The 16385-nt window shown below is 40.6% G+C and overlaps 2 protein-coding genes across 7 annotated transcripts in view; one reads left to right on the top strand and one right to left on the bottom strand.

The window, feature by feature from the left end:
* fsip1 (fibrous sheath interacting protein 1) overlaps nucleotides 1-782 on the bottom strand; it is a 121271-nt gene extending 120489 nt beyond the window's left edge. Inside the window, exon 1 of one of the 2 annotated variants that reach the window (XM_061895139.1) lies at nucleotides 603-782. Coding sequence is in view for 1 of the 2 variants with exons in the window: in XM_061895138.1 (XP_061751122.1) it covers nucleotides 29-31 (3 nt within the window). In the remaining variant the exon portion in view is untranslated. Of the gene's footprint in view, nucleotides 1-28; nucleotides 397-602 lie in introns of those variants that run through there. The other variant, XM_061895138.1, reaches the window with a different exon arrangement.
* LOC133549575 (sushi domain-containing protein 6-like) overlaps nucleotides 195-16385 on the top strand; it is a 25821-nt gene continuing 9630 nt past the window's right edge. For 2 of the 5 annotated variants that reach the window (XR_009806114.1, XM_061895133.1), the window contains exons 1-7: nucleotides 195-411; nucleotides 4323-4459; nucleotides 11898-12089; nucleotides 12225-12416; nucleotides 14259-14450; nucleotides 15280-15474; nucleotides 15680-15812. Coding sequence is in view for 4 of the 5 variants with exons in the window: in XM_061895133.1 (XP_061751117.1) it covers nucleotides 4345-4459; nucleotides 11898-12089; nucleotides 12225-12416; nucleotides 14259-14450; nucleotides 15280-15474; nucleotides 15680-15812 (1019 nt within the window). In the remaining variant the exon portion in view is untranslated. The remainder of the gene's footprint in view (nucleotides 412-4322; nucleotides 4460-11897; nucleotides 12090-12224; nucleotides 12417-14258; nucleotides 14451-15279; nucleotides 15475-15679; nucleotides 15813-16385) is intronic. The other 3 variants (XM_061895134.1, XM_061895135.1, XM_061895136.1) reach the window with 3 other exon arrangements.

Raw genomic sequence — 16385 nt, 5'->3', positions numbered from 1 at the left:
AATGATTTTACCATTGAAATAAACATACCATCAAGAGACTTTGCAACAAAGGATGTCCTTTTGTTTCCACGATGAAGTATAACTATCGGCGTTTAAGTCGTCGCCAAATGTATTCGCTGCTCAGCACTCTGTTTGGTTACTGTGGACGCCAAATGTCCCGGATGTTGTAACTATGGAAACATGCATTTTGTTACTATGGAGGCAGTACTGCCTCGAGCCGTCAGTGCAGCCTACGAGTTCATCATCTGGCTAGCTAAGGGTAGCATGAGCAGGCTAGCCGTTAGGTAGCTAGTTGGTTAGCCGCATTTAGTCTCAGTTTTTGATGAACATTAAAGTAGGACCTGTTCATCATTATTAGATGCCAGCATTGTGAGAAAGCGAAGGTGGAGAATCCGACGCCGTGTTTGAGTGGTGGGTACCAGAAAGCTATTTTATCGTCCGTAAATATTACGTAGCTTCTCTTAAAGCTAGGTTACTGTAGGTAGCAAGCCTGACAATAAAAAATAAAAAAACATTTTACATGCGTCAACATCTAGTCACCACTGCATACTTATTTAATTGTAACAATTATATCTCGAACTGTGTCTCATAATGTTACAAACCTGTTCTTTGCTGGAAAAAGGTCTACAGCTAGTAAATCTGTTGACATCGAACCAATACAACCGCACTCGTTACAATTTGTGTGCGAGGGGTGTTAATAAATAAAGGTGCTGTGTGTTGACAGCTAACTGCTCATAATTCATGAGATAGGCCTCTATATGTTTCTAAAAACTTGAGATCATGCCTCACAATCAATTTTGTTACTGACCCATCATTGCATCCTTTCAATGGCATCAGTCCAGCCTCTGTAGCATGGGTATCAAACTGTGGCCCGCGGGCCAAATTTGGCCCACCGTGTGATTTAATTTGGCCCTTGAGGCAATATCAAATTAACATTACAGCTGGCCCACCGTTATTACACAGCACCGGTGCCGCTGTAATACCGCACATTCTCACACTCGCCAATCCTCCCGAAGTTCAGTGCCCCTCCTGAAAATCTCCCGGGGCAAGCATTCTCCCGATTTTCACCCGGACAACAATATTGAGGGCGTGCCTTAAAGGCACTGCCTTTGGCATTCTCTACAACCTGTCGTCACGTCCGCATTTCCTCCATACAAACAGCGTGCAGGCCCACTCGCATAATATATGCGGCTATTACACACACATAAGTGAATACAAGGCATACTTGGTCAACAGCCATACAGGTCACACTGAGGGTGGCCGTATAAACAACTTTAACACTGTTACAAATATGCGCCACACTGTGAACTCACACCAAACAAGAATAACAAACACTTTCCGGGAGAACATCTGCACTGTAACATAACATAAACACAACAAAACAAATACCCAGCCCCCCTTGCAGCAGTAACTCTTTCGGGACGCTACAATATATTTTGATATTTACCTCAGAAGGCTGCAAATAGAAAAGAGGCATTACATTTGTATTTAAATTTAATTTGAAAAGCCATTGATATTTTTTAATGATTATTATTAATATTTGAAGCTCGATTTTGCATGTCACAATAAAGTTACTGTATATAAGCCTTGCTTGTTCAATGTTCAATACAAAACTTGTTTGGGTCCCTATTAAAAGGTTAATTTGTTCAATTTTGGCCCCTCGGCTTTGTTCAGTTTTAAATTTTGGCCCACTCTGTATTTGAGTTTGAGACCCCTGCTCTGTTTCAAGCTATTATGTATACCAGGGGACCATTTCCAGCCCGTGGCTAATGTGTTTACGGCAGGGGTCTCAGACACGCAGCCCGCAGGCCAAATGCGGCCCGCAAGATGTAATTTTGCGGCCCCTTTCTTAATATGAAAGTTTAATGTAAGTGCTGCCCGCAAGTTTTATATGAATGGCGCTTGACAGTGTTGTGTTATTTGGGTACAAAATGGCTCTTTCAACGTTCTGGGTTGCCTACCTCTGCTCTAGGGGAAAAGCGGCATGTGAGTGAAAGCGACAGAGACGTCATGGAGACGAAGGTTTTCTTACGTGCCTGGTTGCAGTCAGATCGTGACACCTGTACGTCAGTAATAACAGTCCCCGATAACCCGGACCAATTCAAACCGTTTTTTGTTTTTTTTCATAGTTTAATTTGCATTTCCTCACACGATGAACACTACATATATTTCTATATGACGCCGGATAACACTCCGGGAGCCGTCACTTTTTTGCGCTCGCTACTCCGGTATTTTTATCCACTATTGTCCACCGCCGCCGTGTTGCTGTAAGGAGAAGGAGGAAAAGCGGAACGACACACATTGCAGAAATAACATTATTCTCCATGCGTCGGCTAAATACAAATATATTCCACAACCCCAAACATGTCTTTTTCAAAGCCTGCAGTGAAGAGAAAGGTTTGTGATGAGCAAAGACAATTCCAGGAAAAGTGGGAGATGCAATATTTCTTTGTTGAGCACAGCGGCACCCCGATGTGTCTTATTTGCACAGGCAAAGTTGCGGTGCACAAGGAATACAATTTGAAACGTCATTATACAACTACACATGCTGAGGAGTATGCAACATTTTTTTAAAGAAATATTTTATTGCGGCCCAGCCTCACCCAGAGTCTGCCTACAGTGGCCCCCAGGTGAATTGAGTTTGAGACCCCCGGTTTACGACCTGCAGAACATTTTAAAAATACTATTCTAAAAAAAAAAAAAAAACATTAAAAATGGAATAAAATAACTAACATGTGAAAACATGTTGCAATATTGACACTAATAACACAAAGCTGTCATGCAGGCTGTTTTTTACATTTGAAAAAATGTCCTTGCTCAAAAAAAAGAGTTACTTAAAATCAATGTTATGAATTATTGACCTATTCAAGGCTCATTACTTCACCTCAAATATTTCACTCTGAAAAATTTGGGGGGGAAATTTTTGCATTTTTGTGTGTTCGCCATACAAAGGGCATTCAACATAACAAAACATAGATTAAAAAATGATTATAATCGACAACTAGATCTGAAGTTGATATTGAGATTTAAACATGAAAGTAAACATGAAAGTAAAAATATGTGACCTTATTTTTTAAACATGCTTTGGGGCGGCATGGCGTGGTGGGTAGAGCAACCATGCCAGTAACTTGAGGGTTGCAGGTTTGCTCTCCGCTTCTTGCCATCTAAATCACTGACGTTGTGTCCTTGGGCTGTACACTCCACCCTTTTCCCTCAGTGCCGCTCATACTGGTGAATGAATGATGAATGGTGGGTGGTGGTCGGAGGGGCCATAGGCGCGAGCTGGCAGCCACGCTTCCGTCAGTCTACCAGCTGTGGCTACAAATGTAGCTTACCACCACCAGGTGTGAATGAATTATGGGTTCTCACTTTTCTGTGAAGGGCTTTGAGTGTCTAGAAACGCACTATATAAATCTCATCCATTATTATTTCATGAGTGGTGCCCTTTTAGATCTTTTCGAATTTTAAGCCAGATTTTTTTAAACTGTCATTGCTCAAAAACAATAATGAACATATTAATTATTTACCTATTTAGGTTCTAATTAATTTGAATAGAATAGAATAGAATAGAAAGTACTTTATTGATCCCTGGGGGAAATTAAGCAATTCACATCAAATATTACACTTTGAACTTATTTTAGGGGGAAAATATAGCATATTTTGTGTTTTGTCATAAAACAGGGTTTTCTTTGACAAATGTCAACAAATACATCTGAAGATAAACAACAGATATGTAAGCGTTATTAAAAAAAAGTATTATTGTATCACTTATTTTTAACACTTTAATGACCAAGACCCAAAATTGAGGAGAGTCCTAAGGGTTACAATTAAATCAATCAAAACTCTGAATAAACACATGTGGAGTTATATACTTAACAAAAAAGGTGAAATAAGTGAAAACATGTTTTATATTCTAGTTTCTTCAAAATAGCCACCCTTTGCTCTGATTACGGCTTTGCACGCTCTTGGCATTCTCTCGATGAGCTTCATTTCAGCTGAAATGGTGTTCACTTCACAGGTGTCATAATCTTGATGCATTCAGTGACAATCTACAATCTAAATAGTCATGAAAATAAAGAAAACACTTTGAAATGAGAAGGTGTGTCCAAACTTTTGGCCTGTACTTTATATTGTATTGGTTTCGAAAGCGAAAAATATCAAAATGGTCCCCAAATGTTTTAATTTTATGTTTGCCCCTCCTGGCTCTCAGTGAAAAATGCTTAGACACCCATGATATATACCATACAATACCAACTTTAATTATAATGTGACACAGTCATGTTAATTCATTTAGATAAATCATGTTATTATGGTCATTTCAGGGTGTGTTGGCTGCAGGGGAAGATGTGCAATGGGAAGACAGAGGCAACATCAGAAGCCTGTCAGAGCCACACTTGCCTTCATTTGTTATTCTGCTTGTTGCTGGCACTGGCAGTGGTTGCTTCAGGGCAAGGTTTAGGTAAGTTCTACATAGCATGTGTGCATTTTAGGTGGCGAATGTTAGAAAAATAAAAAAAATAGGATTGGGGTGAGTCGGTGACTAACAGCTACAAATGGGAGAGCCCAGTGTGGGGGGAAATACAGGCCCAGAATTGCATGCAAGCCTATTGTTACCAAGGCCGGGGAACCATTGAAGGACAAAATAGACATTACAAGTGAACAGCAAAATTGGAATCCTACTCAAACCAAAACACGGCATCTGAGATAAGCAGTTGCTGTCTCTCTCCAGAAATGTGATACCTTTTTATACTGTATTAATCAGGTAAAGTGATTTTAATGCACATTGTTTCTCACAAACAGACACATGTACATGTAATGGTGTATATCTGACAAAGATTTACTAAAGTACTTCATTGGTACAAGTCCCAACATTCCTCATCTTAACGCATGTATACATTTATCTTTGTACTTCATTGACTTTAACCTTGAAATGCAATTACTTATTTTCTTGGTCATATTCTCTAAACAAAATCTGGTAATTTTTTTTGTAAAATTACTATTTGCTCAATATGTAATTAATCCAATGGTTGCCGAAGTGGGCGGTGTGCCCCCCCTGGGCGACAAGTTTTGAGGGAAATGACGACACAGGAAACGAAGAAAGAAAAACACAATGCACTTAGTCAAGCTACTTTTACAAAATAGACATGGCCGAGAACTACTCATTTTGGTAAAGTTTATTTTCATAGCTTACTTCAACCCAAATAAAGGGAATACCCTTGTTTTGCCAGAGCGTTTACAACATGTTGGTATCCACAACTCACATTTTCTCTTAAAAAATCAACAAAAACTTGTATTTCAGTATGTTTTTCTGGTTCATTTTGTTTTTATCACTGTTTATGTTTTAAAATGATTTTGACTGGCAACATCAAATGTTACCGGTACTTTAACTAGGAAGCAGATCTCTTCTCAAACAGGCCTGTCATTTTCTTTGTACAATTTTGTGGTAATGTGACATTAAACAGAGGAATTAAACTGTTATACAGTATTCTTCTTCATCCAAACACGACGAGTTGAGTTTATACCAAAAAGTTCTATATTGGTTTCATCTGACCACATGACATTCTTCCAATCCTCTGCTGTATCATCCATGTATCCATTTTGGTATAAACTCAACTGGTCGTGTTTGGAGGAAGAAGAATACTGAGTTGCATCCCAAGAACACCAAACCTACTGTGAAGCATGGGGGTGGAAACATCATGCTTTGTGGCTGTTTTTCTGCTAAGGGGACAGGACAATTGATCCGTGTTAAGGAAAGAAGAAATGGGGCCATGTATTGTGAGATTTTGAGCCAAAACCTCCTTCCATCAGTGAGAGCTTTGAATGGTTGACCAAATACTAATTTTCCACCATAATTTACAAATAAATTCTTTAAAATTCCTACAATCTGAAATCCTGGATTTTTTTTTCACATTCTGTCTCTCACAGTTGAAGTGTACCTATGATGAAAATTACAGACCTCTGTCATCATTTTAAGTGGGAGAACTTGCACAATCGGTGGCTGACTAAATACTTTTTTGCCCCACTGTATCTTACCTGCCAATACGAGGACTGGGATGGCCGCGTTCAGATCATTTGTGTCAAAGAGCAAGGTGTTTAACTTTGTATATACACTTTAATGAATAATGTTAACATAAACTTAGGGGATAAATTGTCTCTCAAAAGTGAGTACACTTGTCACATTTCAGCAATCATTCTTCTCAAAGGAAAATATATTAGTCGGTGTACAGCAAGTATAACAGTATATCGTCTTCTGAATATGGGCCAACACACCCCCATTATTGTCTGAATAATCGGCAACACAAGTGGTACGCCTCACATTTTACTTGCCAAAATTGTTAGACACTTTCCACTTGAAGATGCCTCATATGCGTCATGCCATCACCTTGGCCTTTAGCTTCCTCTGCAATGTACGAGTCATCTTGGGAGGTGTGTTTGGGCTTCTTATCATGTTGGAAAACTGTCATTCTAAAACAGTTTCTGAAGGGATGCGGCAGGTTGGGAATGGGAGGTTTGACTTCAGAACGTCACAGTACATGTTGGAATTATTTTTTCTCAGTGAACCGCAACTCCCCGCGTGCCAGCAGCACTCATGCATCCATAGACAATAAAACCATGCTCGACTGTAGAGAGTACACAATTATATTGCCACTCACCTGTTTTTCCAGCTTTTTAAACAATAATTGACCTGATCTAACAAATATTTTCATGTACTAAAACACGTGCAAACTTGACAGCACATGCGAAGCCAAGGATTGCATCTGTTAAGTGAGCAGAAATAGGAACGCAATCCATTTAGCGTTTTTGTCTTCGTCAATATGCAGAAAATAATGCTGATCATCAGAATGCCCAAAACACTTGGAGGAGAAGATGCAAAATAGAATTATTCAGCACATAAAGTGTGATCTATCAAGGCTAAAACTGCTATGCAAACGCTATTTAGCATCTTTATTTAGCACGTCTTAAAATGGCTGTGATAAAGGAGGCGATTGCACTGCTTAGACAGATTCAAGATTCAAGATGGTTTATTGTCATATGCACAGTTAAACAGACAGTTTGCCTTACAATGAAAATCTTACTTTGCTAGTCCACTCTTCAACAAGTCACACAGTACTTAGCTAAAAATAGGTAGGTAGGTAGGTCTTTATTGTCATTGCAACAAGTACAACGAAACTTTGTTTTCAGCACAAACCTGTTCAAGATTAGACAAACAAACAGTGTACAGGGTTACAGAACAAGAACGCTGATGGGTCGCCATAAGGGGCCCGTAAAAGATGGGAAAAAGGTAAACGCTGGGGAAGGATGAGTAAAAAAATACAATCCGGACTGGGCTCCTAAGGGGGCCCAGTTTGGAGTGAGAAAAAACCTCCATAGCAAAGCACATATACATATTATAACAAACATCTCAAGATATCTAGCAACAGAGGGAAGGTAGTTCAAGGTCATGGTGGTAGGTCGCAGCTCTCAGGCGCTGACCATCCATTCATCACCCCTACGGGATTGCGTCGAGGGCGTTGGATTGGGGGACAGGTGGGTGTATGTGTGGCGTATATTTTTTTTGTGGATGTGTGTGTGTGTGTTTGTGTATAAGCCCATAGTGTGTCTCTGTTCCACGGCCTTGATGTATTTGCCGTCGCTAGTCCAAAGTTCACAACAACAGGTGTGTAAAAAATAAAGATAACAATGTATATACAAGGCACAGTAAGTAACATAACATTATTGCACATTCTGATTGACAGTCAACAGTATAAATATGGAGGTGACCTTGTGTCACAGCAGCAGTTAAAGTGTCTTTAGTGATCAAAGGTGAAAAGTGTCTACAGTGATGGTTCACAGTTCGGGGGTGGTCAAGGTACCTGTCTTTTGTTCAAAAAGACTAAGTAAAAAGGGGGGCTGGGGGGGGCTATCATTCACGAGTTAGCATTCACAAGCCTGATGGCCTGTGGGTAGAAACTGTTTGTCAGTCTCGTAGTCCTGGATTTCAGGCTTTCATGATGTTGTGTGCTCTCCTGGTGTCCCTGGTAGATTACATGTCCTGTAGTGAGGGAAAGGCTGCTCCTAATATGTACTGAGCAGTTTTAATCACTCGCTGGAGTGCCTTCCTGTCCTTAGCAGTGCAGTTTCCATACCAGACCGTGATTGAGCTGGTAAGGACACTCTCAACCGTACTTCTATAGAAGTTGCTGAGAATTTTGGGTGGCATACCCAATTTTCTCAGCCTTCTTAGGAAGTAAAGTCGCTGCTGGGCTTTCTTTATTGTTTGTTGGGTGCTATGATCCCAGGTGAGGTCCTCGCTGATGTGGGTCCCGAGGAATTTAAAGGTTTTCACCCTGTCCGCCTTTGTCCCCCCTATATACAAAGGTGTGTACTGTGCACTCCTTCTCCGTGGGTCAATAATCATCTTCTTGGTCTTGTCTGTGTTCAAGGAGAGATTATTATCCTGACACCACGCCACCAGTTCCGCTATCTCCCTTCTGTACGCTGCCTCAGCTCCCCCGGTGATCAGTCCGACGACCGTAGTATCATCCGCAAACTTGATGATACTGGTGTTGTTTTGGGAGGCCACACAGTCGTGTGTGAAGAGGGTGTACAGTAGGGGGCTCAGTACGCAGCCTTGGGGGGTCCGTATGCTTAGAACCTTTGTGCCTGATGTTTGGTTGCCGATTCTGACTGACTGGGGCCAGTTTGTGAGAAAGTTCAGGACCCAGTCACAGAGTGTTGGTGTCAGACCAACAGTGAGAAGTTTAACAGTGAGTTTTTGTGGGATGGCCGTGTTAAAAGCAGAGCTGTAGTCGATGAATAATAGCCCGGCATAGATGTCCTTGCCCTCTAAGTGGGTGAGGGTAGTGTGGATGATGGTGTTGACTGCATCCTCAGTGGACCGGTTCTACCGGTAGGCAAATTGTAGAGGGTCCAGTGTGTCTGGGATGGTCTTCTTGATGTGTGACATGACTATCCTCTCGAAGCACTTTATCACTATTGGGGTGAGTGCAAGAGGGGGACAGGTCACAGTGTTTTTCTTTGGCAGGGGCACGATGGTGGTGGTCTTGAAGCAGGTGGGCACAACAGATTGTGCTAGTGACAAGTTGTATATGTCAGCGAGTACGTCAGCCAGCTCTGATGAACACACCCTGAGGGCCTGGCCAGGGATGTTGTCTGGGCCGCCTGCCTTCCGTGGGTTTGTTCTCCTCAGAACTGTACATACCTCTGCTGTTGTCACAGTGAGTGGTGGGTCCTGCGTGCGCTCCGTGGTCAGAAGAGTTGGGTATCGTTTGAATTCGAACGATTCCGATTCCGATTCCTGACGATTCTCGATTCCGATTCTTTCTTTCTTTCAAAAAAAAAAGGCAGGGTCAAAATAAAGTTTAGGACATTTTAAATAAGCTAGCTAACCTATAGTCTTTTTGAATGAAATAGTGAGTGTGAATGTTGTCTGTCTATCTGTGTTGGCCCTGCGATGAGGTGGCGACTTGTCCAGGGTGTACCCCGCCTTCTGCCCGATTGTAGCTGAGATAGGCGCCAGCGCCCCCCGCGACCCCGAAAGGGAATAAGCGGTAGAAAATGGATGGATGGATAGTCTGACATTCTCCATCAATTTTAATTCTATTAACTTTTTATGAACTTTACTATAAATTCCTCACAGGGCTGTTTTCAACTAGAATATAAATATCAAATCTATGAACTTCAATATAAATATTATAAATTATGAATACATTTTCACAGGGGTACACTTTCATCAAGAGAGCTTTATTTTTGAAAACCTCATGAAAACACATTTACACACACACAAGTGTAATATGCTGCAGGTAAACATGTTACCGTGCTCCCACTGATGGGCTAACCTGCTGCAGAAAAGCAAATAAACAATAAGAAACAACTCGCAAAACCCAGTCCAGATTAGCAGAAAATATATAATCTTATAAAATATAAAAGCTAAAATGTCTCTTAAAGCCCACTCCAAAAATCTTGAACTTTAGACTTCCATCAGTTTTACTCCCTACACTTAACCATGTGTTTCCTACTGCCTGCAGACTTTGCACCCTTTGTTTTTTGTACTTGCCCGACTTCTCAAATCTACTTGCTCCAATATTTTTACTTGTCCTGCCTTGGTTTTTTTCTGGTTGTGTAGTGCTCATGGCTTATATCTTACTAAAATCCTTCCTGTTGACTATTTACAACACTACACAGTATTTATTATTATTATTATTATCTATAATTACATTTAAATGGCATTGCATACATGTAAAATTAAATAGTATTTCACATTATTTGACCAGTAGCAGTTACACCCATCTGAACAGGTCAGCCACCTGTTTAAAGCCCGATCACAGTTGAAATCTTGAAATGAAGGGCCTTTAATGGCTAAAACATTAACCTGGACAACATTTTACCAGCTGGTTGGCTCACATTTTATTATTTTCATTGCATTCACATGCTGCAGTGGACAGTACACAATTTAGCTTTCAGTATTAATGCAGTATCTGAAGCACTGTCTCCACGTGTTTATTGACAACAGGGTTATAACCTGGAAACGTTAGCTCGATGGTATGGTAACAGGTGACTGTTACTGCGTGCGTCTGTCCCGGTCCCGAAAATAAAAATTAAGAAAATCCGAGTCAGTGCTGCACACTGCACAGGTTCGGACCACTTTTGAACTTGTTTGCCAAGACGTCTTACCCTCGTATTTTGATCTGGTCGGTTCGTTATTCCTTTACTTCGTCGTCGTCATGTACTTCTTCTTCTTCTGACCCACCAGGTGAATTAAGTGCAATTGGTGGAGTTACAATGCATAGTAGGCTACCGCCACCTACTGCACCGGAGTTGTAACTACAAGCTCCATTCACAGACAGAGTCCCATTGCTTTTATGAGCGGTCGAGCGAGTCAAAAGCCATCCATCCATTTTCTACCGCTTATTCCCTTTTTGGGGTCGCGGGGGGCGCTCGTGCCTATCTCAGCTACAATCGGGTGGAAGACGGCGTACACCCTGGACAAGTCGCCACATCTTTGCAGGGCCAACACAGATAGACAGACAACATTCACACTCACATTCTCACAGTAGGGCCAGTTTAGTGTTGCCAATCAACCTATCCCCAGTGTCTTTGGAGGTGGGAGGAAGCCGGAGTACCCGGAGGGAACCCACGCAGTCACGGGTAGGACATAAAAACTCCACACAGAAAGATCCCGAACCCGGGATTGAACCCAGGACTAGTCAGGACCTTCGTATTGTGAGGCAGACGCACTAACCCCTCCTCCACCATGCTGCCCCTTGATTACACTTTATAGAGTCAAAAGCCGAATTTAATTTTTATTTATTTTTTTTCCTCCGAGTCAAAAGCCGAAAAATCTATTTGTGGCGGCCGTAATTCTTTCGTGGCAGGCCGGCACAAATAAATGAATGTGTGGGAAACCCTGCACTTACTGGACAATTGAAATATGAACACCTGCCTTTGTAAAGGGAAAGGTAGTTTTATTTGTCACATGTACTATGTACAGTGAAATGTGTTCCTCTATTCTTAAAATTGCTATTAGTATTGTATCCTAATTTACCTTGTACACAAATAGTTTAATTGTGTCTGCATCTACTGGTTTTTGAATGTATGACACACGTTAAGCTGATGCCAGGTAGGATAGGTTATGGAATCATGCATGTACAGTTAGGAGAATGACATTTTGTCACACTCAAATGCTTAATCACTGTTTTGTCAATTGTTACCAATGGAATACATTTGTCTGTATGATTATAGATGGCGTTCCGCTGTAAAATTCCGTAAATCTTGCTGAACTAATACAAAAGAAAACAGCAGTGTCCTTGGGTGAAACTACTTGTTACCGTAATTCAAGTGAAAACAGCATTTCCCAGAATTTCTTCTTTTTCTTTCTATTTTGGTCATCCTCCTAGGATGCGTGAGGCCGTACATGGTTGAAAACAGCTGGGTAAACCACACAGAAACCAACAGGGGCTTGTTCCCTGTAGGGACAGTGCTGCAGTACAGCTGTGACCCTGGTTATCTGCCAGATAGACCCAGCATTCTCACCTGCATCTCGACAGGACGCTGGTCCTCAGAACCACCTCAGTGCACACAGAGTGATGGTAAGACACTCCACTCTATTGTTATGTTTTAGTTACAATGTAACAAAGCTCAACTTTCAGTTTCTAAACAGCCTAGAGTAAACAAGCAAATCAGAACTCATTCAGGTATTTAGGATGTCCTGTTTCCTTCACCAGCTTGTCTGCCCCTGTCTGAACCAGAGAATGGGGGTTACACCTGCCACCCATCCCCCTGTCGATTGTTTTCCCACGGCACTGTTGTTGAGTTCTTCTGTCACACAGGCTTCATGCTCAAGGGGAAATACAACTACCTTACTTGTCAGGATGGACAGTGGGACGGCCATATGCAGATCAGCTGTGTCAAACGAGGTGTTTCATTCTTAAAAACTCTATTCACTAGAATAAACTTCATAAAACTGATGCAATTCCTTATATACTTTAAAAATTAAGACTTTTGCTTGTGTTATCAATGTCAATGTCTACAGTATACAGTATGGCTCAGGTGATACAATGCTTGTGTCCCAACCTGAAGGTTGCGAGTTCAATCCCCAGTCCACCTGTGATCAAGTCAAAGTATCCCTGAGCAAGATACTAAACCCCCAGTTGCTCCCAGATGCTGCGTGATCTATCTGTAAATATTAGGGGTGTAACGGTACATGTATTTGTATTGCACCGTTTCGGTCCGGGGGTTTCGGTTCGGTACAGGGGTGTACTGAACGAGTTTCTAAGTTAAAGTCTTAACCATCTGCTTTGCTTCTTCTGCCTCTGTCTCAGCACCGAGCATTGTCCCACCCAAACAACCATCTGATTGGTTACATATATAGCGGTAACAGCCATTTAGCAGTGCGTATTCAGAGCACATGTAGTAAATGCTTCAGTGTCGAGCAGATAGGTGTTTAGCAGGTGAGCATAAGGCAGCGTAATCTCCCCAAATGATAATAAACACCTCCCAGTCAACTACTACTAACATCACTATGAGCCCGTTGACCTTCTAGAAACTTATACAGCAGCTCAGCTCGCTCGCAGTTCTTGCTTGAGGTGAAGGCTAATTAGCTTTTAGCGTAACGTTAGCTAATTTTGCGGTGTGGGTGTGCGTGTGTGTGTGCGTGTGTGTGTGCGTGCGTGCGTGCGTGCGTGGGTGTTTTACGGACAGAAAAGCTTTGAATGGCAGGGTCCCTACTATCACATGTTGATAAAAATATAACATTTACATAATAAAAATCAACTACAGGCTTCCCAAATGCTGTGATAAATTAAGCATGATGAGTTGACTTGAAACTGTTTAATGTTGCACTTTTTATATGTAAAAGAAAAGTTTTGTCATTTTATTTAATCTGAGCAACAATTTGAGGCAGTTTAATGTTGATTAAGGTGGGCTGAATTATTATAGTGTTCCCAATGTTAAAAGGATAAAGCCATTGTTTACAAATTTGGTAAATAAATAACCCAAAAATTTATATTTTGTTGTTTTCTTACTGTACCGAAAATGAACCGAACCGTGACCTCTAAACCGAGGTACGTACCGAACCGAAATTTTTGTGTACTGTTACACCCCTAGTAAATAGTAATAGTGTCAAAGTGCTTTGAGTACTTTGAAGGTTGAAAAGCGCTATAAAAGTAAAATTTGTTTAACATTTATACACCCTCCTACACTGTACTCAAATTTCAATGCAGGCTTCCCATTGTTGGGATTTTGAAAACGCTTTGTAAATTTAAGTAATACGTCTGAATTTCAATAAAAGTGGGTTTAGTTTTAAATTTTAGTGAATTAACTTATTATTTTCATTTCTTACCGCTGTGTTTTACTTTGCAAATTAATTTGGATTATTTATGTCAGGGCCGCCCAAAGTGGCCCACCGAGTTTAATTTGGTACTTCCCAAAGTGAATACATATTCATACAGACCTGTTTACACGATTTATCCGCAAGGCTAACTAGTTGCTGTCAATAACACTACCTTATATATGGCGGTAATTGGCTAAACTCTTTACTCATTGTGCTGATGTACGCTTAAAATCGCTGTGTTTGGCTCACAGCTCATTGGCACATTTTCACTTTGGCCTTTGCAGGCAAAACGTTTGGGCACCCCTGGTTTATGGCATATGTCTGTCTCTTTTAATGCAAGTGGTAGTTTAGAAAGTAGAACAGAATGTTTATGCTGATGAAAAATGTGTTTGGATTTGGCCCTGGAAAACTCTGATTGTTTTTTAAGGTTGTTTAAGACCTTCAATGGAGCAGCACATTTCCTCTAAGCTGATGGACACCAACATCAGTTCCTTCCCCGTGGGGGCCGTGCTGCAGTATCGCTGTGACCCAGGTTACCAGCCTGACGGACCTACCATCATCAGCTGCACTGGTTTGGGACACTGGTCCTCAAAACCTCCTCTTTGTTTACGCACTGATGGTAGAGAAAAACACGTTTCTATGGTCTCTGTCAAATGATAAGCATCTACCCGGCAGGCACAAGCATCTGATACAACGGTGATTGTACATACATGTCCTTTATAAATGACTTAGAACAACATTGATAAAATAGTTGTATTAGTAAATTGAGACAACGTTGTTGTCTAATGTTGGATCCAAGTTGTTGGTTGATAAATGACCAAATTTCAATGGTAAAGTCAACATTACAACCTGACATTGAATAAACGTCGTCAAAAAAGCATTTTCTTTCATCGTTGTATTTGTGTTGTGGACATTGGTTGGGAAATGACCAAATTTTAATGGTCAAATTAACATCAGAACCCAAGATTGATTAAACTTTGTCAGAAAGCATGTTGTTTCAATGTTTGAGTTACTCAACGTCAGGGCCTAATTCAATAAGTTCTCAATGTTGTTTTAATGTCTTATGCCTGCTGGATAATACATTTACAAAACACTATTATAAAAAAAAATCTTGTTTTAAGTATTTCTTGTGGGATGAAAAACAGTCTAAAATGTTATGCAGACTCAGCTGAGCCAGCAGGGATGTTGTGCTTCAGAAATGCTGCTTCTGCTTATTACATTGGTGTACTTCTTGATATATTTAGACATTACTAGATTGTGTTTGATATTGTATTGTCATTTTTATATTTTACGGGGATCTGATTTAATTTAATTCTCCATGTGAAAGCATGTTTCAGAAGGACTTTGAACCTTGACATAGAAAGTATTACTGCCTCAAACATTGATAGAATATAAATGAACACTGAGATATTTATTTTAAAGAGGTGTTTTTTCCTTGTTATTTACAGTATGCCAGCCTCCATATCAACCAGAAAATGGAGGCTACACCTGCCACCCTTCCCAATGTCAAAGACTTTCTCACGGTACTGTGATTGAGTATTTCTGCGATGAGGGTTACATTCTGAAAGGAGACTATAAATACCTCACCTGTCAATATGGCAAGTGGGATGGGCTAATGCAGATAACCTGCGTATTGGAGCAAGGTAACTATTAAAATTGTACTTAATAACTTGGGGTTTTAGTCTGTCTAAGGCGATGACACTTTCAACTACTTTAATCAAGAGGTGTGCTACATAAAAATGCTTGACAGAAAGCACTGTTTAATGTATGACAGGTATACAAACATTACTTTATACAGTGAACTAATTAAATTAAATTTGAATTCAATCCCCACTATTTACCCCCCAGACCGTGACAGGATTTTACCGTTGGGGATGCCGGCTCTTTCCATCGTGTCATCCACAGCCAGCTCGGTGGCCCTCATCCTGTTCCTGGTGGTACTCTTTGTGCTTTTGCAGCCAAAACTGAAGTATTTTCATTGGTGAGGCAAATACTCGCGTCTTTTATTAAGATTCATTCATAGTTTATTTCACGGAAAAACTTAATCAAAGGAGACGTTCATTTACACCAATCTTTTTTAATTGAGTTTACTTCCTGTGTGAAAAAAAGGAAGGTATTTGAAAAAATATGAATAGATCTCAATGGCTCGGTATCGGCTGTAGCAGGGCTGTGTTTTCCCACGCTACATATGGACAAAGGGTCATACAGTGTGCGCGTAACAAAATGCTGTTGTTAAAGAAAATGTTTGTTAATATCGTGATCATTTTGACTGCCATAATTGCTTGATGTTGTAAAATATTACATAATCTATGTTACTATTGTAGAGTTTTTATTGTTGACCTGAGCTCCATCAAGTCTTCATGAGTTGTGTCTTTTATGTCCTTGTTGTTGAGATGTTGTATATCATCTTTGTCATAATTGTCTAATTCCTTGATGTCTTTGACAACAAGTATTTCAGCTTCTTTCTTTTCCTATTTCACTTGATGTACATTTTAAAGTTGGTGCTCCAATATTCTCGAATTTTCCTCTGCTTTTTTGGGGATCTCAGCATTGC

Source organism: Nerophis ophidion, linkage group LG03 (genome assembly GCF_033978795.1).
Source record: "Nerophis ophidion isolate RoL-2023_Sa linkage group LG03, RoL_Noph_v1.0, whole genome shotgun sequence".
Lineage (NCBI taxonomy): Eukaryota > Metazoa > Chordata > Actinopteri > Syngnathiformes > Syngnathidae > Nerophis > Nerophis ophidion.
This window is presented reverse-complemented; position numbering and strand designations above follow the sequence as displayed.